The sequence below is a fragment of the Tarenaya hassleriana genome, unplaced genomic scaffold, assembly GCF_000463585.1.
Source record: "Tarenaya hassleriana unplaced genomic scaffold, ASM46358v1 Cleome22, whole genome shotgun sequence".
Classification (NCBI taxonomy): Eukaryota; Viridiplantae; Streptophyta; class Magnoliopsida; order Brassicales; family Cleomaceae; genus Tarenaya; species Tarenaya hassleriana.
In genome coordinates this window covers 956,983-979,069 of record NW_010965541.1, presented here as the reverse complement: position 1 = coordinate 979,069, position 22,087 = coordinate 956,983, and the positions used below count along the sequence as shown (strand labels likewise).

Here is a 22,087-nt window from a genome sequence, read left to right as displayed (position 1 = left end):
TGTTGCATCCACACTTCTTTATCTTTACCGCCCGATTTTTGGATCCTCCCCTTTTGTCTCTTTCCTCTATTGATTTTTATATAATTTATAATATAGTCTGATATTTGTTGATCAAAATAAAACTAAACAATAAATGGAGTGTCCACCATGCCCCCCTGGTCCAACGTCGATTTCATAGTCCTCCATAAAATAAGACAGACATAAGGATACAGATATAGGTGGCCCCCATCTTCAGTTTCATCACTTTCCAGGAAATTTCCCAAGAGATGGAACCCTTTTGTCATCATTGGTCGACGTTGCAATCTAAAATTTCCATACACGATTTTTTCATTTCATAATTTACAAAGGAACAAAAAGTCCGATATAACTTGTCATTACCCCTCGTGTCCCCTGGGTGTGAACGCTATGTACAATCTCGCAAGGAATATCACAGATCGTCATCGCATCCGATCCATTGATTTGGTGGAATGGGCCTTGTAGTTAAAACCAGTTTCTCTCACTCTCTTCGGCCCAAACTAAGACGGCATGCAGTGCGTTCATCCTCCTCGGCACAACCAACACCCTGCCGTTCCTCGCCAAATTACGAATTTGTAATTTTTTTGGGGTATAGGTTATCTTTAACTGAATTCCAGACTAATACGGGTAAATAACAAGCCATCTGATTAGAATTATATTCCTGAATTTGAGATTCGAATTTGAGATAGAACCAATATCTTCGTCTTAAGACATATGCAAATGGTTGTTCAGCACTGGACCACACAATTTTATGTGGGCCTCATATTATAATTTCTTTTTATCAATTTATAGTTAGTATTTATTAATAAATATTTAATAAATGATTAAAATCAGATTTTATAAATATCCGTACTTTTAAAAGTAGGTAGATGATATCTTTATAATATTTCTCATTAATAATTATAATTTTTTAGTCATTTTTTAAGTTATGATATTAATTTTTTAATCAATATAATTAATAATTATATTTTTCTATAAATCTAAAATGAATCTTAATTTTACACTATCATTCTTTTTCAATCCAAAATTTGTTATAAAAAATCACTCTTATACCTTACTCTAGGGGTGGGCATAATATCCGAAAAAACCGAACCGATACGTTCATCGACTCGTATCCGAACCGAATACATTCGTACGGATCGAATACATTCATACCGAACCGATACGTTCATCGACTCGTATCCGAAGCAGAAATAATAAAATAATATATTCGTACGGATCGGATGGATACAGATATCTAAAAAAGTCCGGATATCCGATCCGTGCCCACCCCTACCTTACTCTTCGTTTATATTTTTATTTTATGAATATTACAAATCTTAAGATATTATATTATCAATGTTTATTTTTTAATGATAATATTATTATTGTATATTTATTATTCTTTAATAATAACATATATGGTTATTTTTGCTTCAACTAAAGTTAGAAAAATGATATTATTTAAATAAAAATTGATACAATTATATTATTTTAAAAAAAATATTTTTTAAAAATATAATTGTTCGTATTAATATTTTAATATAATTCATAATAAATAATATTTAAATATTTTAAAATTTTAAATTTAATATATTAATAATAAAAATAAATATTTATTGTAACGAGCCCCGAAAATATATGAGACGGCTCTGAAACGTACGCTTCGCGTCTCTACCTCACTTCTTGAGGTAGTTAATTTGGGTACCAATTTGTAATTTTAAAAACGTTATTAAAATTTATGGGTTTAGATGGGATCATGGGACCCTCTTCGGATGTTATTGAAAGAGAGTAGAGTGTAAAAGAGGGAACAAGCCAAGTACTGTAATTTTTTGGTTCTTCTCCCTAACATTTTTATTCATCTGCCCAATAGTTTAATTTATAGAGTAAAAAAACAACATTTTTTGTTTAATGGATAAAAAAATTCAATGATACTCTAATACCACTCGTTAGAAAAAACCGAATGCAAATTTTCTCAAATTGCATTTTTAAAAAATTGTTTAATGACCCAGAAAAAAAAGTTTTTTTATGAAGTGAAAAAAAATAAATGCCGAATAAATTAGAGAACCAGAGTTAGAGAGAGATAGATGGAGAGGATTTTTCTCAATTTGCATTTTTACAAAAAAAAAATGTATAATGACCAAGAAAAAAGTTTTTTTTTTTAATGAAGAGATGAAAATAAATGCAGAATAAATTAGAGAACCAGAGTTAAAAAAAAAAAAGGAAGAGAGGGAGATGGAGATGATTTTTCTAAGATGGAGTTTGTGCTTTATTTATATTATTTTTCAAAAAAAATACTAAACCAATGCCACTAAATCTATAAAAAAAAATGACCATTTCCTCGTTATCTTATTCGAACGGGTAATTATAAACAAAATGAAATCAAATTACATATGTAATCAAACAAAACAAACTTAGTCTAAAACTTTCATAATAACAAGACATATTTCTAGTAAATCTAAACCCTTTATCCGGCTGTGGAATTGATGAAGGATCCCGAAAGCATCGGAGCAGAAGAAGAAGGCGAGCATAGAAGTAGAGAAGGGAGACGAAGAGGACGACTAAGATGAGAAGCTGTGTATCAAGCAAGCTTTCATGGTCAACGATTTTGGAGAAGAAAACTCTCAAGGAAAGGTTGGGCTTGAGAAACATTGATGGGCTTTTAATGGGCTTTCATCAATACCCCTTTTCTCAGCTCATCAATGGCCCAACACAGTCATCAAGGAATCAACTTCACATGAGAAGATATATAGTATTTAAATGATAGCCAATAATCTTCCCTCTATTTTTTTTAATAATCAAGAGGTTGGGATCCAGAATATAAACATCTATTTTAAAAAAAATGTCCCCTTTAGAGGACAAGGCTCAAATGATGCATCTCTTTCTATCTCTATATTCTTTTTTTGATGAATATCTATTTCTATATTTATATATTCAACCATATAAAGAAAAATAAAAACAGATTGGGGAAAAAGAGGCTCGAGCGAATTCGATCCATTGAACACACGCATACATAGTTGATGATAAGAATAATAAAATGTGGACAAAACTTAAAGTTTGTTTGGATTATAAAGGAATCGCCGTTCCGTTCGTGATGGGAAGTGCCAAAAAAAGTGAACAGAGGCAGGAAGAAGAAGACCTCGTGGCTAAGCAAACTGTAAAGCTCTTGTCTTTATCATGTCTCCTGACTCCGTGTCCACCCAACAAAATATTTAATTAATTGGTTCAAAAAAATATTCAACACCAATATATATATATATATATATATATATGAACACGCTTGACCCTGTAAATTTCTATAAGTGGATTCAGACATAAAGGCACTTCCCGATGATAATATTTAGAAACCTGTTTGTTTGCTTGTTATATATACATATGATTAAATACAGACCATACAAAATTAAATCATGTATGAACATTTCTACACGTGTCGGAACCCAGCTCCCGGGACCCACAAGGCCCAACTCCGGCTGAATCAAGGCCGCTATTTTTCGTATAATTCCATTTCTACCCTCGTACTTAGCCACGTCGGACTTGGCCCCGCCATGTACGGAATCCAAGAACCGGAAGATGGGTGACGTGTTCCGTGATTCGAACCTCTAACTGCCAACCAACCATCAGATTCAGATGCCCAGATGGCCCCTCTGCTCGTCGCCAATCGGCCCATCCTCCACCTAGCCGCCGATTCAGACATTTCTAAATTTGAATTCGACTCGGTTGCTGACTCGCTCTCCCCGTCCTCCTCGAACACCAAGTCGAGTACACGCCTCGGAGATGGCTCGGACATGGCCGAAAACGTATACCATGACAGGAAAGGGTGATGCAGCAGCTGATCGCAGTCCCACCTCTCGCTCGGATCCCTCCTCAGGCACTTGTCGAGGAAATCCCGGCCGATTTCCGATAACCGAGTTGGGAAACTCGGCAACTCGCCGGAGAATCCGATTATTTTCAGGGCATCGACGCCGCAGTCACGCCAAGGCGGTTTTCCGGTGACCATCTCGATGACGGTGCATCCAAGCGACCACACGTCGCTCTCGGGCCCTTGGTATTCCCGCCGAATCACCTCGGGAGCCATCCACAGAGGACTTCCACGTGGCAGTACCTGAGACCTGAACCCGTTTCGGCCTCCGGGTTTGATTTCAGTGGCCGACCCGAAATCGGCGAGTTTGACGGAGCCCGGTTCGACGCCCAGTAGAACATTCCTCGCCTTGATGTCACAGTGTACGATTCCGAGCGTGTGCGCGTGCCTCAGAGCAGTGACCAAGCAGCGCGTGAACAGCCGGATCAGCTGCTCGTCCAGGTAATCTCCCGCCACGTCAGCGAGAGATCCACGTGGCATATACTCCAGATGGAGGTTACGAAACGTCGTCGTACCTTCCCGGGTAACGTCGTCGCCGAGGAAGCGCACGACGTGAAGAGAAGAGGAAACAGAGCGGAGGATCCGAATTTCGTTCTCGAGGGACTGGAGCTGACACGGGAGACACGTGGAACGATCAACGGATTTAACGGCGAAAATCGTGCCGTCGGATCGGTTAACGGCGAGATTGACGGTGCCAAAGCATCCTCTGCCTAAGACCTTCCCCCGGTGCCAGGAAGAAGAAGAGACGGTATGGTCGTCGTTAAGAGCCGACATATATGGGATTGAAATTTCGAAGCAAAAACCGAGGTGGGCGTTTTAAGGAAAGAACATGAGGAGGTGTATTGTATTAGTATAATAAACATGCGTGGAACTTCCAAAGTCGGACGACATAACCCCATCGTTCATAGTTTTTGTCTGGGCATTGACGTTGATTAACAAATGGATAATTGGAAACCCGCTTTCATGCTTTTATGACGTAACCCTCTTCTTTCATTCGTAAAAGTGTACAGTCTTAGAAGTCATCTGGAGGGTTATCTGCTTCTCTTTACTGCATCGAAAAACATTAATTATTGGGCATCTGTATATACATATATATATATATAACGAGCGACATGTCCTTTTAAATGTGTGTATACAATATATACATACATACGTTTGACTGGAATCCGAAATCTTTGACTACGAGTAATGTATGATAAACGAATTTATACGTTAAAACTGTTTACCAAAATTTTCTGCAGACACCCTCTTTATCGGAAATTCTAATACACAGATCTTCTGCGTGACAATTTTTACCACAATGATGGGCATGCATGTATGCATGATGCATCCTTTCATAAACTACACGAGACCCATTATTTATTACTTTTACACCCACGATCGAACGCAGATTCATTAAGAAAGCTAAGCAAAACCGCTGTGAAGCGCCGTCGGGGCGCCACATACAACCATATCGTATTGATGATTATTATAACATCAACGACACCGATAACGAGCAGCCACCAGAGTCCATATTCAAAGCGCCCATTTCATATTATATTTGAATGGTTACTTGAACTACTTGGCAACGCCACAGCAAGATCAACGCCGAATGCTACTACTACTTTAAAGCACAAGTTGGCAATTATCAATAGGATCACAGATGATGAGCACAACTCCATTTGTAGCGAGGACGATACGGATAAACAGCAGAAGCATGGATCACCCATCACGCATACACTTGTTTGCACACCGTAAAGGTTATCGACAACAGAAAAAAGAACCAAAATCAAAGAGAAAGTTGAAGGGTGTGAATGCGTCAGCTTATGAACATACATCAAAGGCTTTAACCTCAGCCAGGGATAACTGTAATTTTTAAGTGATTATCATCATCCACACACACCCCCAATCAATCGTTTACCATCAATCCAAAATCCCAAATGGATATACAGATATATCAGAAGCCTCAGACCGTCCTAGTTCGTATAAACTTTCAACAAATTTCGTTTGAATTTCAGCAACAACCATGAATACAAATCTTCACCGGCTTCTGATTGCAACCAACGTTGGAAGAGGGACAGCAAAAACTAGAAAGGGGAGGAAATCATCAGATCTTCCTATTCAAGAGATTGAATCATCATGCTTAGCGATCGGAACCGACAGAGCATTCAACAACTCGTCAAAGATGTTCTTCATTTGACTCCCCCTTCAAACAACAATCCATCAAAGATACGCTGAATCAATTCAAAAGAAATATCGATCCCCGACGTCCAAATTACGCAACCAGATTACAGACGCATTGGATAGCGAGGGGAACAAAATCAATTTGGGCCTCTCGCTCTAGCTTCAAAATTATATATTGTGAAAGAGTGAAGCATTGTATCAAAGAGCAGAGCCAATTTAAAACTGTAATCGCAAGATGAAAAATTGAAGAACTCAGTCCCTTAGATGTTCATAATGAACTGCGATCATCACCGCAATCATTACAGGTCTGTATAATCTCATCACCGTTCTTTCAACAGAAAACGCCATCCACAACCAATACTGGAAAAAGTGTAGTTGCTCCAGTGTACTCCCAGATCAACGAGGCGAGCAACGAATGCTCAAAGGATTTGGGAGAGATATGAAAAAGCAACACGATTGATTTTGCTTCAAGGGAACGAGTCGTACGGGAACGGACAAATCCGCGTAGACCATCTGACGAAGCATTCTCTGACGCACAAAAACCATGAACATCAGATCCAATCTCATCGGATCGGAAGCGAAACAAAAGAGCCCTAAAATCCCATAAAAGAAACAAAACCACAGAATCCTAACCAAAACATCCACATCCCAAGAAAATTCGAGAGCGGCGAAGCTGGGAAACCCAGTAATACTCGGCGGAGAAAACCCTAGAAGTTGAACGAAGAGAGATACAGGGTGAGTGTGGTGTGTGGTAATTTATAAAGGGCCAATGTGGAGAAACCTGGAAACCCTAGAGTTGGTGGGAAAAGACGAAAACAGTCTTGGGCCATTATTACGCGCAAAATAAGCCCATTACTGAAATTTGGTACGCGCAAAAGACCAATGAAGAAAAACATGCTGACAGTGCATGGGTTACCACGTCATCCACCATAAACCCAAAAAAAAAAAAAAACGCCAGAAGCGTGACATTGGAGGAGCAACGATTTCCTGCGGGAGAGGTAACGTACACTTCATTACGTGTTCGCTTCGCATTGGTTTCAAGGAAGATATTTGCGTTTTTGGAGACTTCCTCCAATTTCAATTTTGGACAGGAAAAGAGGAAGTGAAGTGAAGGGCGGTGGTGGGAGAGAGAGACAGACGGATTCCATGGTTTCCTAAAAGGCGTTTCTCCTCTTTTCCCTTGTTTGTTGTTTGGTTGATGAGAAAATGCCATAAAAGGACGAACTTTGGGATTCGGGTGTCTCGTATCTTCGTCCATCAGATTCTGGGTATGCGTTTTGCTGCGTAATTCGTTGTCCGTACCTGTTTTTTTTTTTATTTCCCTTTTCGGGTTTATTACCGAGTTTGGTTTTGTCGCTTGGCCTACGGGAAAGCGCAGGAAGATGAGGTGGAGCATCAGTCTGTGTTTGTTTTGTCGGTTCTTCACATGTTTTCTGTTTTAGAAATTTTCCATGATTTGGCTTTCACAAATGGTTAATCATGGGTTGGTTAGTGTTGTTTAATTTTTCGTTCGGTTGTTTAAAGTTGGGAAATTTACATCCAAAGTAACAAACTTTTCATCCTCTCCCCCTCCCCCCTTGTAATTCTTCATACATTTGTTCATTTCTGTTGGATAGGCGGGTTTTGATCGTTTCTTCAGTTCCTAATCTGCGTCGTATATATGTTTATCTCTTTGCCTTTTCCTCAGGACAAGACAAAGAAAACATTCGTAGCTTGTCTCTGGATTTCAAATATCTCTCTGCGATACGATATTTGCCATGGGAGAAGCTGAGCTGCCTCACCTCGAGTTATCTCTTCTGCTGGAGTTGTCAGCCTGCAATGATCTCAATGGCTTCATTTCCCTCCTCGAGCAAGAGGGTCTCGACAACATTGATCGATCGAGTTCGTGGTATGGCCGGAGAATCGGCTCAAGGGAGATGGGGTTCGATGCGAGAACGCCTCTCATGATAGCTTCCTTGTTTGGAAGCAAAGAAATGGTGGATTATATCATCAGAAGCGGTCGTGTGGACATTAATCGCTCTTGCGGCTCTGATGCCGCTACTGCTCTTCACTGCGCGGTCTCTGGTTTCTCTGCAAACAGCCCTGACGTCGTTAGCCTTCTGCTCAACGCTGGTGCTGACGCTAATTCCCCTGATGCCAACGGTAACAAGCCCGTTGACGTGATTTTCCCGTCTTTAAATCCTGTTTTCAGTTCAAGGAAGAAGATTCTTGAGCGTTTGTTGAATGGCGGGCACGATCTGATGGAATTGGAAGACCGAGATGAACAGAGGGAGGCATCTGAGAAGAAGGAATATCCGGTTGATCCCACGCTTCCTGATATCAATAGCGGTATATATGGAACAGATGAGTTTCGGATGTATGCATTCAAGATCAAGCCCTGCTCCAGAGCTTACTCACACGACTGGACGGAGTGCCCCTTTGTTCATCCGGGCGAGAATGCCAGGAGGCGCGATCCGAGGAAGTACCAGTACAGCTGCGTCCCTTGTCCTGAATTCAGGAAAGGGTATTGTTGCAGGGGCGATTCCTGCGAGTACGCTCATGGGATCTTCGAGTGTTGGCTTCACCCTTCTCAGTATCGAACTCGTCTCTGCAAGGATGAGATGAATTGCAAGAGGCGGGTCTGTTTCTTTGCTCACAAGCCTGAAGAGCTACGGCCTCTGTACCCGTCCACTGGCTCGGGTGTTCCTTCCCCACGATCATCCTTCTCGTCCTGTAATTCTGCCTACTCTTTCGACAATGGACCGATCAGCCCTCTCGGTTTCGGCTCATCCACAACTCCTCCGTTGAGTCCTAACACCGTTCCCTCTCCGATTGGCGGGAAAACGTGGGTCAACTTCCCTAACATCGTCCCTCCTACATTGCAGCTGCCTCGTAGCAGATTGAAATCAACGATTAACGCCAAAGAGATTGATTTCTCTGACGCTATTCTCGGTCTTTCCTCTCCAACTCCCTGGAATACGACTGCCATGTCCTCTGCTTCTTCACCTTTGTCGGGTGATATAAAAGCAACGAGCTTGAACAAGCTTGCTGGAGGAACAAACCAGACAAGCTTGAGCGACGTGTTTGGACCTGATGACACCTCGGGCTTGCAGATCAGACGCAGTAGCGCCTTTAACCCGCAGCTATATTCCAGCTATGCCACATCCAACAGCCTTACCACGTCTCCCATCGGGGCAAAGTCTTCATCTCAGAGGGATCTACCTGCTTCTGGAGAGGACGCATTCGCCAAAAGAAGCCAAAGCTTCATGGACCTGAGCTGCCATTCGGCTATTCCTTCTGCGATATCGACCTGCATGGATGACTGGGGCTCCCCTGACGGAAAACTCGACTGGAGCGTCCATGGAGATGACATGCAGAAGTTCGGACGCTCTGCTTCTTTTGGTTTCAGGGTCGGTGGTGGAACCAGACAGCTAGCTGAGCCGGTTGGTCTGGACGAGCCCGATGTTTCATGGGTCGATCCCCTAGTGAAAGAGCCCTCGGAAATGAGACTTGGTCGGGTTTGGATGGAGCAGTCATTCATGGAGACAGAACAGAGCGTAGCGTGAGTCACCACCGGCCACCCTTAAAAAAACATCATTAACCAGTTTCTTTCAATCATTGGTTCGACAAGAAGCAGACAAAGACGGGGATAGAATATCCAGAGATTGATGCTAATCTGATAATATCGTTGTTTATAACAAAAGAAAATAAAATGGTAGGGGAAAGGTTCTTTGATTCACCTCATCGCAGATTCGTTTAGCAGTTCAACTGATGAGTAATCGATTTATATATATTTTTTCCGTGGCATGTATGTACAATGTGTTGATAATAAATAAACTGTTGGTGATGAATTCTATAATTATATCTGATAGTGTAATGATATATATACAGAGGTTGTTATTCACCATCTATAGAGTACACTGGCGACAGATGAAATCTGGAATAAGGAAAACTAGGGGATCTGAAATGCTTGAGGAGGGTCAAACGCGAATCGGACGAGCAGCCTGGCGTGATCGTAAGCTTTCCCGGAGCGGTCGTGGAGGCGGACGGAGCGGAAGCCGGATCTGAGTTCGGACAGAGGCAGGCATATCTGGCCGGCGAAGTCATTCTGGGTGTTGCTGTCGTAATCTTGGACGATGATCCATAGAAGCCCCAGTTCAGGAACAGTCAACTGGAACAGAAACTCCTGGTTCCACACCGGAAACCATTCGTCTATCTCTGTTTCTGTTCTGTAACTCACCGTGTCCCTCGGAACACCTGCTATTCCGATCTGAAACCCATTTAAGGATACCATTGTCAGTTGAATTTTCGGATGTGGGTCGATCTGATCGAGAGAGTTTTTGTTCAGAGAAAAAAAAAACTTGCCTTCACGAAGAAATCTGGTGGAGAGTACTGGTCAAAGTGATGTCGGGGAAAATCCAGACTCCATCCTTCCCCCGTGTAGATCTTCACCTGTCACATTACAAAGCTAAAGATCTTTTCTTTTTCATTTCTTGCTGCGCAAGAAACGAGATTGAAATGTCTGAAAAACAAACAACCTTGAGAGTGGTCTTGACGTGAAGTGGTTGACGAGGGTCAAAGACTTCACCTCCAGGACCAGTGGAGAGCAAAATGTCGGGCTTTTTCAGGTAGCCGCATCCTCCGTTTGCTCTGAACATTCCTTGCATTATCCACAGGTGCTTCCCATAACCCTATATCTCATTTGACATCGAATTATAATATGCTTTTTCGTGTTCAAATCTACGCATTATCAGAAAGAGAAGAGCTAAAACCTGCATATTGAAGGCCACCATTTGAGCACCATGCGTCCATCCCACCAGAGGGTCGTAGTTGGATGAGTCAATACGTGTTGTCTTTGGAAATATCCTCAGCATGTTCTTCTGCGTGAACCTTCAAACCACAGAATTCTCGGCTCAAACCCTCAAGAAAACTGTAAAAAGCTTACGACTATTCCAAGAATATACTGTCTGGAATCTGTCGCGACATGCGTCCAGACACTGCATAGAGACTGGTCCTCACAGTTTTGGACAACCATGGCAAGCTATGTTTTTGGAACCAGGGGTTGTTTTCGTTTTAAAGAAAGCTAAATGTATAAGGAACAAAAATGATTCTTCTCTAGGGTTTTTGTTTTTCTCTTTAGCAGCCTGTCAGAAATGAGAAAACCTCGACAGTCATTGGTTAAATCACCTGACTAAGTCAGTTGCACGAGTTTTGACCAGAGTCTCGAGCCACAGCTCGCTCATGCTTATCCGTATGGCCCGGCTTGGATCACCGCTCAGGCAGCTCTTCAGATCACCACGTTTGCACGCGTGGATCGTGATCAGATCCCTGTATTCAACAGCTGCACTCTCCTCATCTTCTTCTTGAATCTTTTCTTCCACGACAGCTAGATTCTGTCACAACTCATGGGAAAAACTCTCACGAGAATTTCATAAAACCGGATATTTCATCATTTGTATTCTTACCGGTCCAGCTGCTTTGTCCCCCCAAGGAGCGGTTGTACTCTGGACGGTTTGGCTCTGCATATATTCCTTTGGTGGTTTGGTTGAGATCAGAATCTTCTTCTTGAGTGCTTCTGGTGAAGGAAAACACATTGGATTTTCCTGGCCACACCGAAACAGCGTTCCCTTGAACGTCTTTCTGACCATCTAATCACATTTTACAAGCAAAAGTCTGCAGCTTTTTTTTATTTTACATGGAAAAACTAAATGATTAGATGCGTGGGGGGGACAAACAGGTCACCTTGACAACTTTTCTCTGAAGATTTCGGGTCAGATGATCCTCGAAAGTGATCACAACTGGGTACTCCGATGTATCAAACGCGTTTTCCTTTATCGCGTTTAAACATTTCTGCAGATCTTCGTGGCTAGTTAGCGTCCTGAGAGATGTCAAACGAAGGGAACTTCTACAGTTAAGAACTGCATGCATGGAACACGAAGATCTCTCTCTCTCTCTCCCTATCTATCTATCTAGATGAAGAAATGTACAGACCCGCCATGACGGACATCAACGCCATTGCCGGAAGGATCAGGCCATAAGTCCAGCTCGATGACTCGTACGCCTCTTCGAAGAGCCTCGGCTATCGGTTCAGAGCTGCTTCTGCTGTTAAGCTGGTTTCCGGTCAAGTAGGAGTTATGACCCGTGTATATGAAGTAATGCGACATGGGGGCAGTCATGTCGTGGTGAACCTGAAGACACCCATTTCACCAAATCATGATCAATACTCCAAAACAGAAACGCCATAGATTTGAAGCATGAAAGAGGATTAGATCATACGTGGCGGGACAGAGGGAGAGGAGAGTTGACATCGTGGAGGAGATAACGGTAGAAACCTCGGAGGTGGAGCCCGCGGTGGTGGAGGTGAAAAACGTCGTGGTGTTTGAGTCTGTGGAAGACTTCCGTGGCGTAGTCCAGACCGGCCTGTCCTTCTCCCTGGACTTGGTTCACGAAACGGAGCAGATGGTCGGCGGACATGCTGCCGTTGTCTGAGTACTCACGGAACAGTCTTTGTATGTCTTCCGGTGGTTCACTTGCTCTCACCTTGAAGCTTCTGCTGCAGCAGAAACATACTCTGAACTTCTCCGACATTGTTTTCCGTTTTGTTTGGTGGTAAAGATGAAGAAGAAGAAACAAAGAACGAGATGTGAATGAAGGTGGAGTTGTGAAACACATTGGTCCTTATAAAGAGAGAGAGAATATGTGCTCATGTTATCATCTCACGAAACGTAGACCATCTATAGACTGGTCCGCTTTCATGCCACACATGGGGGGGTCAGATCAAGTTCATCGAATTAGCTTACATCCATCTCAAACATTGACTATTAAATTAATTGAGCGATTTTCATATTTTAGGTGATACGATATAATAATAATAATAATAATAATAATAATAATAATAATAATAATAATAATAATAATAATAATAAATGACACCATTGTTGCCACGTGTGAGCTTTAACCGGCTTTGATGCCGAACTTATATATTCAATGTCAATGAATCGTTTACCCCATAAAACAATTTTTAAGAAAACAGCTAAGATAGATATCAATAGCCAATAGGAAATGCACAAGATGGAGTTGGTCTCTCGTCACCAAATATAAAACAAATCATATTATATATATATGGTTGACTATTGGTGTGATTATTCTATCATATGAGTCCTCTCATTATGTTTTTGCAATGGATCGTGGACACATACCCATCATAAATTAACGTTTGTTCTATCATATCCATGTACACGCCAACCAAAACAAAGTGGGTTTTTCCTCATGTCAAGGACCTTTCCGAGAGATAGAGATTCTTGTATGGTGTTATTCGAAATCGAGCAGAGGGTTCCACGTCTCACATTGTGATTCCTTATCTATTCGTAATACTACACTAAACAATATTTCACAATTATGATGATGATGCTATCCTTCCTTCAAAACATGGATCCAACATTCCATCATCATCATCATCATCAATTCATCATCCATGTCGATGTCCTAATCAATGTTTTTGAGCATAATATTCATAGTCAGCCATCTGCCCTAAATCTATTCACGGGTTCCTCCTCTCCTCGCTCCCATCCCGTGATTGCCATTTCCACATCTGCAAAAAGCTTTTTACATTGCTTCTTCCTGCTCCTCTGTCTATCTCATCTTTCACTTTCTACATTCCAAACAAATATGTGATTCCCTCTTATAGAAGACTTTGTCTGCTCAGTAACCTCAATGGCAACGGCATCTGCGAATTATATACTAAATACTAATAAAAACAAATGTAGAGCACAGTTCCATTCCCATGCCACAACCCACAATTAGAATATAAACGCTATGAAACACTGTATGAATCAGTATCAGACACCCTTACTCCGCCTGAGTAAACCCACTAGGACTCGAGTCATGTTATATTTATGAGAACTAAGGGCGTTTTTTTTTGTTAACTACGATCCGACAGACAAGTAGATCAAATACCACCCATGAAGGTCCTTGGATCTGGACAGTTGCCTGAAAACTGAGCTTGCGAGAAGTCGAAACCAGGGTTCTGCAAACACAGATCGAACATCAATCCCAAAGAAAAACCAAACTAACAGGTTGAAACAGTGTATGCATATGCGTACGGACATCTCTACAGTTCTATCCAAACAAGTTAAGGGCTAGAAGATTAAGGTGAGCAATTTCATGGGCATAGTTTACCATATAACGTAGTCCTAAAACTAAAGGCCTCCCACTTGAGGACAATCTGGTCATAGTCATAGTCATGCTTACGTGTGACAGCTCTACGACCCGAGATTAAGTCACGCATGTGTTACGTAGAGTGTTTCTATTTGAAGCGAAGATAACTTCTTACAATTTGGAGACATACAAAAAACGAAATAAGAAGTCTTTGCTGATTAAACGTCGAGTCATCCAAATTCCAAATGGCAGAATCTGTAGCACATTAACACTAATCCTATCCAGGACTTGAAGCCTAAGATTTTGGTTTAAAGATTAATCAGATTACCAAGAGGCATCGAACAAGAAACACAAACAAAAGCAGAACCACATTTCCATGGAAATCATGAATCACTAGTGACTATCCAAACTGACTGGATGTAACATATAACTCACCTCTTCTTGAAACCTTTGAAGCATGAGGCGTTTCTGCTCGAGATCAGTGGAGTAAGGATCCAACTGACCTTGTCCAAGTATCGGCGATGACCATGTCTGGCCTTTCTCCCTCTTCTGCAGCGTAATGTGCATTATATCATCCTCTACCAAATAAAGAGTAGAAGTTTTGTTAGATATATATATATTTTTTGATAACCAGGAGATTCAATAAACCTTCGTCAGTTTTGTTAGATATTAATCGTAAGACTAGGAATAGAAAGATGGGTGGTGGATAGAATATGTGGCCTGTGCTGTTAAAGATTGAAAGACAGGCCAAAATTCAGCACTTCTGCACTGTGCATCAAATAGAACCAAGAAAAAAAGGAGTACCTAAAGTCCAGAACGAGCAATCTGTCTTCACAGGTCCACTGAGATCGTGCTGAAAGTAGAAAATTTTCAACCACACGGCAAACAAGTAGGGTTAAATCACATGGCGAAATTGAGAGATGAAAACCAGCCAAAGGCTAAACGAAAATCGTGAAACCGACATTGAGATAAGGAGGGTTGCCTTTGATGCCAACTTCGAGATGCTTCGGCTCGATTTTGCAGTAGAACAGCTTCGAATGAACATTTTGCGGCAAAGTTATGTAAATATTAGCCTCTTCTAGGGTTTGATCCCACTCAAAGACCTTTTGCCCTAAAACGTCGGTGACCGAAGAACATAATCGATCAAATCTCTTCGGTCCCTAGCTAAAGAAACCCGAAACTAGACAAACATAGCGAGAAAGGGAGACAAAGAGACAGAAATAGGAACCATTATGGATGAAATTGTGTCGCTTCTCCGGCGCCAGTTTCTCCGCCATTTCTAGGGATTTGTTCTTCGTCGGAGCGGTCACCCTCCGTCGCCGGCGAAATATACGAACTTTTCCCTTGAAAGTTGTACTAATTTGCAGAATTGGAACTATAGTTTATGATTTCATCCTTGATGCTTAATTTATTTCCATTCAAGGGCAATTATTTTGTTAATTTACGAATGGACCCCTCTTTCTGGAGAGAACAACGTTTTCAACACGGAAGACAAAACTCCATGCCGTTTTTTCTCTGAGACCCCCCCCACCTAGAAAACAATTTGTATTTGATAACACAGGAAAGGTTTGGTCCGAGATGCATTGGATGAGGCGATCTAAAAAGGGTATTTATTATATGTTTATTATATTTCATTTATCTAAGCCAAAGTACGTAGCGTAATAATTAGTGGCATAAAACAAAGGGCTTTAAAATAAAGAATTAAATTATCCATTAGAATATTATGTTATTAACGAGGAAAATTGTGGCTCTGCCACAAAACATGGGTTCCCGTTGAAAGCTTGAAACAGAGCAGCGTTAGGTATTCAGTGTCGTCGGGACAAAGAGAATGAGATGTACCAAACAAATGTTCCACGATAAATCGACCAGGCCGAAGTCGAACCAAATTCACATGTATGGATGCATCGCATCCATGAGCGATCCCAAAGGAAAACGAAACTATAAAACACTATCCCATCTTCCTAGCTGCATTGAAAACCAAAGCGGATAGGCCCGGTTTACGACCGGTTTAGACAATTGCTTGTTGCCTAAGAAACCGGGATTGCTATAGAGAGCCACTCGATGAACAAAAGTGTATTTCAAAAGTAGCCCGGCAGCGTGAAGCTCAGTCCGCCTCTCTCCCCCATCTGTTTGGAGGGGCGAGAGAGTGCTGCCACTGGGAAGAAAGTTACATCGACGGGTCGGCTGCAGAGCAGCATATATATGCGGCGGCCAGTGGCAAAGCACATGATGGGATTTGGGGTTTTCATGGAAGGTGATTTGGCTTGGTGCAAGGTACTAAGACAACTATGTTGGACAGAAGATTTCTGGTGTGTGGGGATGAGATCGTGGAGATTGTTCCGACAGAGACTCTTGGATTCAGATGCCCTTTCAAGCTTCTGGGGACACGAGACAGAGCTGATAGATTCAGGTTTAGGAGACTTACGACCCTGGATTCGATTGGTGCCATGAGATATGGAATTTACATTCCCTTTCATTTAGACAAATATCAATGTGGTGGGTGTATATATGTGTATACATAAAAAAAAGTAAATCAAGATAATATAATACATAGCATTAACCTTAACATTCAAGGAGTTGCAGCCTGACCAGACAATCTATCCCACTGGCGTATGCACACACACCACATGAGATGACAGAGCCGGAGGTACCTAAAACCAAAAACCCGAAAATCTCGTCTAGTTGCAAAACAGGGAAAGCTGCCAACTGGGTCAGTCAGGGCATGATAGGCATAAAACTAGCCTAGTAACCTGTACAAGAAAACTTGAAAAACAGACACAACCTTCCCCTTCTTCATCCCTGTCTCTGTTTTGCCTTCCCATTGCTCTTAGTTACTTTGATTCGGGACTTCTGAACTTTGATGCTTTTGCCTTTAGAGCTAAACATATCGTCGTCTGAGTCATCTTCATCACTACCCGGCTTCCGCTTTCCTTTCCCCTTCTTCTTGCCATCTCCTCCTCCTCCACACGTTACAATCTTTTGGTCCTTCTTCCCTTCAACCATCTCTGTTTTTTCCTTTGGCTTCCAGATGAAAAGCGACCTGTCAGTCAAACCAAAGCCACACACATGAGAGACAGACTATAAAGTTTGGTTCTTGGGTTCTGATTTCCATCAATGCCCACAAAGTTGACCTATATCAATTTTGGTGGCACTGGCAGCTGCTATATCTAAAAGCTTAAATAGCTAGACTAGTTTGTTCATCAGGTGTTTTGACAAGACATGGTTTGCTTGCAGCCCTGGAAGAAGGCAAAAAATTTTCAATGGCCGCTTGAGTTTTGTTGCAAACTGTTATGAAACAATAAACGAACAGATTCTCAAACCTTGAACTTCCGGAAACCAAAACATCATCGTACGGATGTAACTTGGTGACCGGACTGATAGTTGTGATGTTTGGATCCATAACCTCTGCAACTAGTTGCCCAGTGCTCACATCTATGAAATCAATCGGATGAAGAGCAGCACCATTGTAGTTTTCACTTATGTAACGACCAATGACAACAAGGGACTCAGATGGATCCTGCACAACAATATTTGGTTCTTCAGAGCAATATTTACAAAGATTTAAATCGATGAAAAGGTACCCTTAAAGAGAGAAGAAAGGTATAACCTTAGGATCCCACTCAGCTTTGAAAGGCGTCAGATGCCGATTGAAATCGTGACTGTGAACAATCTCTCTGCTCGGCAAATCCAAATTACCAAAGATAGAATCCCATACTCGTATACGGTTGTCCTGAGACGTCGTGAGGATTTTTGTACCCGACACACGAGAGAAATAAGCAGAGTTGACAACTCTTCTGTGCGCAAGTTCATGAAGGGAACCCCCTGGTTGTAGTCTACGCATATCCCAAATCCGTGCCTGAGAACCACAAAGACACGATGAATTAAAACCACAGAAAGGCAAGAAAACTCTTTCTGGTACAATCCAGTTTGTTATCTAATCTACATGAATCATAATTTGGTTCCAAACAAGACAATATAGGAGTCGAAAGTTCTGCCATCCATAGGAAAATTCATCAATGGCCACACATACATAAGTCCTGATTTTCCGGTAGTTGCAAAATGGCGGGATGCAAATCTAGAGCAGTCATACGCTTATGTGGTGACGGTGGTCGAGATGAAACCAACATGAATATATATTTGATATAAGGTTTATATTTCTATCTTACAAAATGATCGTTCCCACAACTCAGAAGCAGCTCTGTGTGAACTGGGTTGCAGTCAAGACCGACAACTTTGCTTCCTTGCTTGTGTATCAAAATCGGCTCACCAACTCTGCAGTGGGTTCGATGATCCACCCTGCACACAATCATGAAAAAAAAAAGTTACCACAAATTCTAGCAACAGCAAAGAAGCTAGGGCATAAACAGTTAAAACTAAAAAATCACTTACAGGTGAAGAAAACCGAAATTGTCAGCAACAAGCACCACACCTTTCTCTGAATTAATATCCATACCGTATAGCATTTTCCAAGTGCTTGGACCCTACAAAATATATCATAAGCCGTATCCGTTGTTTCGTCAAAAACATAGATCAGTTTGCTTCAGGGTATACATAGACGAAAATGAGAGAAACAACGCAACGGGGCGACCTGCCATCCATCAGGATTGAGATTAAGCAAGGTTAACGAGATTCCAGTCTCCAGATCGGTGTAACCAACAGTTCCATCAGAGGCCGCAGTGTATACCATATCATTATTCGTGGGGCTAAACCTGAATCGACGAAGAACAACAAGAAGGAAGCAATGGCTTTTGCTCAGCAGTAGAAACAAGCTTTTGTCCCAAACATTAGACGCATGGATTCACCAGACAATTATTACAGACTCAACTAGAAATTGAGTACAAGGGAACATAAGCTCACTTCATGTTGTTAACTTGTATGAAGTGTATGTTTCCATACGTGATCTTCTCATATACTCTACCAAAATCCCAGACTCCAACTTGCCCTTTCTTCCATGACAAACCAAAAGGTGGTCAGAGCGAGAAACAATAAGATAACCCACTAGCAACTGAAAATAGACTGGAGAAACCATATGATTGGTATTTTCCCTCGTTAAAGAGAGTTAAACCTTATCTCCAGACAAAAGAATGTGGTTCTTAGTTGGATGGAACTCCACACATGTAACTCGTCTGCTATGGTATCGTAAAACTCCGCAATGTATCTGATCTGGGATCACAAATTCCGGCTTGATCTACATTGTAAGGTAAATACCATTTACCCAAATGAAATAAAAGCAAACAAAAACAAATACCCTCAGGCACCAAAATACGATAGAACATAACAAGCTTACAGGGGGTATTCTCGATTGAAGTTGGCGTCTAAACACAAGCTCGATCGGATTCTTGGTATTCCGGTGGGAGGCCGGGATTACTCCGTGCTCGGTGGTGACTCTATGGGGACATGTCATCGTGGTGTGGCCTTTGATGATCAATGCAACAGAACAGTAATCAGGTCACACATATAAAAACAGTGTTGAACACATGTAGACATCAAGAAGTAAGCAATCAAAACAGAAGCAAGACCCAAGTCCAAACAGACAAGACTTTACCAGGCATTTTGCATAAGAAGCAAGGTTTCATGGGACAATCAATATATGTAGCCCCTCTAAATCCGGCTTCATGACCAGCCTGCTTACAGACCTTCAAAACCAGACAGAATCAAACATTTGGACTAAAGTCCAAAATCAAAATCATGAAGTTAACTGGAACACGTTGTTTGATGAACTCATGAACTTAGAGAGGGAAACAAAACTCAAGATTCTTTGAACCCATATCATTGGATACGCTTTAGACTAAGACTCCTCGCGAAGAGGCGTTAAACATGAACTCGAACGCCCAAAAAAAAACAGGGCATAATGCTCGACATCAATGCGCTGAAAAGCAGTATTACAATTTACAAAGCTAGGGTTTTAAAGATTGTTACTTTGCAAACTTTCTTGAGCTTAACGGTAATGGGTACTTTCTTCGTCTTCTTCGCCGAGAGTCCCAATTCAGTTTCCCTTCCATTTTCGTAGGGTTCAGATTCTTCAAAAGCCTCTTCTTCTTCTTCGTCATCGTCAGAGGAGCTTGCCTCGGAATCTGTATCTCTGGCGATTACAAAATCTGGTTGCCTCCTTCTTTTGGTTCTGGCTGAGTCCATTGGAGTCGAGGAGACAACAAGAAGACGAATGGAATGGAATCGAATCGAATCGGACAGAGTTGGCCTTTTGGTTTCGAAGACGACGGAAAGAGACGTCAATATAAAACCCGTGTTCTTGATGAACCGTTGAACTTCACAAAAAAAAAGGGACTTTTTGTAACCACCGTGACTTGACTGTTATGCCCCCCAATTAAAAAAAAATCACCCCTATTTTTTGTTGGGCCAATATTATCACATCGAATTATTTAATCCCGACCAAAAGTTAAATTATATTTCCGGTTTGATTTGAATATTGTACGGCAGTCATTTTAATGCGCTGGGGGTGAGGGAGGAGGGTATTCTTGGAATCTCAAGAGGTTCAGAGGGTGGCGGGAGAAGCAAAGACGTGGCAAATTATCCACCTACGAAGGTCACGTGACGCACGTGCGAGAACCTCAAATCAAATGGGCTCTGAATTAACTTCTCAAAAAGCCCACCAACAAAAAAAGGCAATAGCCTCTGGGCCAGTCAGAGGTTTCATTATTCCCCGTTACGTAGAACTCCAATACAGAACATCAATTCGAAGTGGTTCTTAACTTGCGCCATTGCCATACTGTCGTGTTTGATGTTTCGTTGTCTTTCCCATGTCCGTGAATTCGATTGCGGATTAATTTAAATCCACGCGCAATCAGATAGATTTGGACCGACCTTTTCTTATTCAAATAATGTATATATTGTAAAGTCTGATCCTTACAAATCCGTTTATTCCGTGGCTTAGTCTGATTATGGACCGCATATTTTTTTTTTCAATTTTTTATTTTTATGACGTGGAATCCGTATCCGCTACTCTTCGCTTACAAATCTGATATTGTTTCCCTTTTCAATTTATAATTGTATTTTTCGTAATCTAAATTTTAGTTTAAAAAATTGTAGTGTTTTTATATTTTATAATAATATTAATATTATTAATTAACTATATTACAGTATTAGAAAAACGAAAGAAGATAATAAATATAAAATATTTTGTTAGACTGGCGATTCTGAGTTTTTTTTTTGGTAAAGGATTTTGTATTTCATTTCATTTTAAAAGATATATACTGTGTTTTTATAAGAAAATTAAAAATCTACAGACTCGTTGACCCAACCAGAACGGGCTTGAATTTTATGTTTCAAACCCAAATTTTTTGTGGACCGGCCTATCTAACCCTGTGAAAGGCTACTAAGGCAGCTAATTTCATTTTATGGACCTGATTTTTTCCCTTATTTTCCCAGGTATTTCTTTTTTATTATTAAAAAATATCTTTTAAAATTAGAGTCATATATTATATATAATGAAATTTTGTATATTTTGTTTTTGTCGTATTGGAATCCGTGTTTTAAGCAAGAAAAAAATGCAACTTATTTCCGTTTCAACTTTTTTTTATTCTTATTTAGATATATTAAATTTAGTACTCATTTGTTCGTTATTATCTAATTATGTGTGTATGACTTGTTCACTATACAATCTAACAAGATTATAATAATATCTTTTATTTTTACTTGAATATGGAGAAATCCCCGAAAATATCTTACACAACATTCGAAGATAAAATCATTTTCCTGAAGATCTTTACCGGTGAGGTGATCTAATATAAAATTATATCCATTAATCATTACAAATTCTAATAAGGGTAGAATGTTAAAATAATGTATAACTTTGATTAGATATTTTCTTTATTTTATGTCCCGGTTTAGAAAATATCTTGGGAGTACGGTCCAATTATGTCTTTTTTCTCACGTACGTACGTGAAAATGCAACGGGATAAGGTTTGATCCCTTTTA

General features: G+C 40.9%; 5 protein-coding genes across 10 annotated transcripts; 1 reads left to right on the top strand and 4 right to left on the bottom strand.

Annotated features, from left to right (window-relative positions):
- Positions 1-3,288: 3,288 nt before the first annotated feature.
- On the bottom strand, positions 3,289-6,750 carry LOC104814916 (mitogen-activated protein kinase kinase kinase A-like). Its single transcript, XM_010543159.1, has 2 exons — positions 6,650-6,750; positions 3,289-6,544 (listed from the first exon to the last, which is right to left on the bottom strand). Exon 2 carries the CDS (start codon positions 4,625-4,627, stop codon positions 3,479-3,481), a length of 1,149 nt encoding a protein of 382 aa, XP_010541461.1. The 5' UTR covers positions 4,628-6,544; positions 6,650-6,750; the 3' UTR covers positions 3,289-3,478.
- A 239-nt stretch (positions 6,751-6,989) lies between these two features.
- Positions 6,990-9,857, top strand: LOC104814914 (zinc finger CCCH domain-containing protein 66-like). Of its 3 annotated transcripts, XM_010543152.2 has the most exons (3): positions 6,999-7,014; positions 7,108-7,284; positions 7,704-9,857. In XM_010543152.2, exon 3 carries the CDS (start codon positions 7,774-7,776, stop codon positions 9,559-9,561), a length of 1,788 nt encoding a protein of 595 aa, XP_010541454.1. In that variant the 5' UTR covers positions 6,999-7,014; positions 7,108-7,284; positions 7,704-7,773; the 3' UTR covers positions 9,562-9,857. The 3 variants fall into 3 exon arrangements, with proteins under 3 accessions (XP_010541453.1, XP_010541454.1, XP_019058247.1); XM_010543151.2 differs by having other exon boundaries at positions 6,990-7,284; XM_019202702.1 differs by lacking the exons at positions 6,999-7,014; positions 7,108-7,284 and adding an exon at positions 7,302-7,403.
- LOC104814915 (phosphoinositide phospholipase C 1) lies at positions 9,840-12,674 on the bottom strand. 4 transcript variants are annotated; one of them, XM_010543154.2, is made up of 9 exons: positions 12,272-12,672; positions 11,987-12,183; positions 11,738-11,873; positions 11,461-11,643; positions 11,183-11,364; positions 10,768-10,885; positions 10,534-10,686; positions 10,361-10,447; positions 9,840-10,265 (listed from the first exon to the last, which is right to left on the bottom strand). In XM_010543154.2, the coding sequence occupies exons 1-9, from the start codon at positions 12,665-12,667 to the stop codon at positions 9,948-9,950; spliced, it is 1,770 nt and encodes a 589-aa protein (XP_010541456.1). In that variant the 5' UTR covers positions 12,668-12,672; the 3' UTR covers positions 9,840-9,947. The 4 variants fall into 4 exon arrangements, with proteins under 4 accessions (XP_010541456.1, XP_010541455.1, XP_010541457.1 ...); XM_010543153.2 differs by having other exon boundaries at positions 11,183-11,388; positions 12,272-12,671; XM_010543155.2 differs by having other exon boundaries at positions 11,183-11,388; positions 11,461-11,598; positions 12,272-12,671.
- A 1,033-nt stretch (positions 12,675-13,707) lies between these two features.
- On the bottom strand, positions 13,708-15,516 carry LOC104814913 (nudC domain-containing protein 2-like). Its single transcript, XM_010543150.1, has 5 exons — positions 15,381-15,516; positions 15,115-15,263; positions 14,957-15,005; positions 14,588-14,730; positions 13,708-14,021 (listed from the first exon to the last, which is right to left on the bottom strand). The coding sequence occupies exons 1-5, from the start codon at positions 15,427-15,429 to the stop codon at positions 13,944-13,946; spliced, it is 468 nt and encodes a 155-aa protein (XP_010541452.1). The 5' UTR covers positions 15,430-15,516; the 3' UTR covers positions 13,708-13,943.
- Positions 15,517-16,681: 1,165 nt separating this feature from the next.
- Positions 16,682-20,414, bottom strand: LOC104814912 (protein DAMAGED DNA-BINDING 2). The gene is made up of 11 exons (XM_010543149.2): positions 20,072-20,414; positions 19,698-19,788; positions 19,440-19,567; positions 19,218-19,340; positions 19,010-19,098; positions 18,741-18,861; positions 18,542-18,633; positions 18,319-18,448; positions 17,760-18,008; positions 17,473-17,669; positions 16,682-17,192 (listed from the first exon to the last, which is right to left on the bottom strand). Exons 1-11 carry the CDS (start codon positions 20,285-20,287, stop codon positions 16,946-16,948), a joined length of 1,683 nt encoding a protein of 560 aa, XP_010541451.1. The 5' UTR covers positions 20,288-20,414; the 3' UTR covers positions 16,682-16,945.
- Positions 20,415-22,087: the final 1,673 nt, after the last annotated feature.

Bases quoted from the DNA above. Each gene is read 5' to 3' on its own strand.
- LOC104814916 (XM_010543159.1), bottom strand. From the start codon at position 4,627: ATGTCGGCTCTTAACGACGACCATACCGTCTCTTCTTCTTCCTGGCAC.
- LOC104814914 (XM_010543151.2), top strand. From the start codon at position 7,774: ATGGGAGAAGCTGAGCTGCCTCACCTCGAGTTATCTCTTCTGCTGGAG.
- LOC104814915 (XM_010543153.2), bottom strand. From the start codon at position 12,667: ATGTGTTTCACAACTCCACCTTCATTCACATCTCGTTCTTTGTTTCTT. The intron at 12,184-12,271 runs GTATGATCTAAT...GGGTGTCTTCAG, and splicing joins CTCTCCCTCTGTCCCGCCAC to GTTCACCACGACATGACTGC. The intron at 10,687-10,767 runs GTTTTAGCTCTT...AATGAGATATAG, and splicing joins TGGTGGCCTTCAATATGCAG to GGTTATGGGAAGCACCTGTG.
- LOC104814913 (XM_010543150.1), bottom strand. From the start codon at position 15,429: ATGGCGGAGAAACTGGCGCCGGAGAAGCGACACAATTTCATCCATAAT. The intron at 15,006-15,114 runs GTCGGTTTCACG...TTCTACTTTCAG, and splicing joins GCAACCCTCCTTATCTCAAT to CACGATCTCAGTGGACCTGT. The intron at 14,731-14,956 runs GTACTCCTTTTT...TTTATTTGGTAG, and splicing joins TTGCTCGTTCTGGACTTTAG to AGGATGATATAATGCACATT.
- LOC104814912 (XM_010543149.2), bottom strand. From the start codon at position 20,287: ATGGACTCAGCCAGAACCAAAAGAAGGAGGCAACCAGATTTTGTAATC. The intron at 19,789-20,071 runs GTAACAATCTTT...CTGGTTTTGAAG, and splicing joins AGCTCAAGAAAGTTTGCAAA to GTCTGTAAGCAGGCTGGTCA. The intron at 19,568-19,697 runs GTAAAGTCTTGT...TGATCATCAAAG, and splicing joins CTTCTTATGCAAAATGCCTG to GCCACACCACGATGACATGT.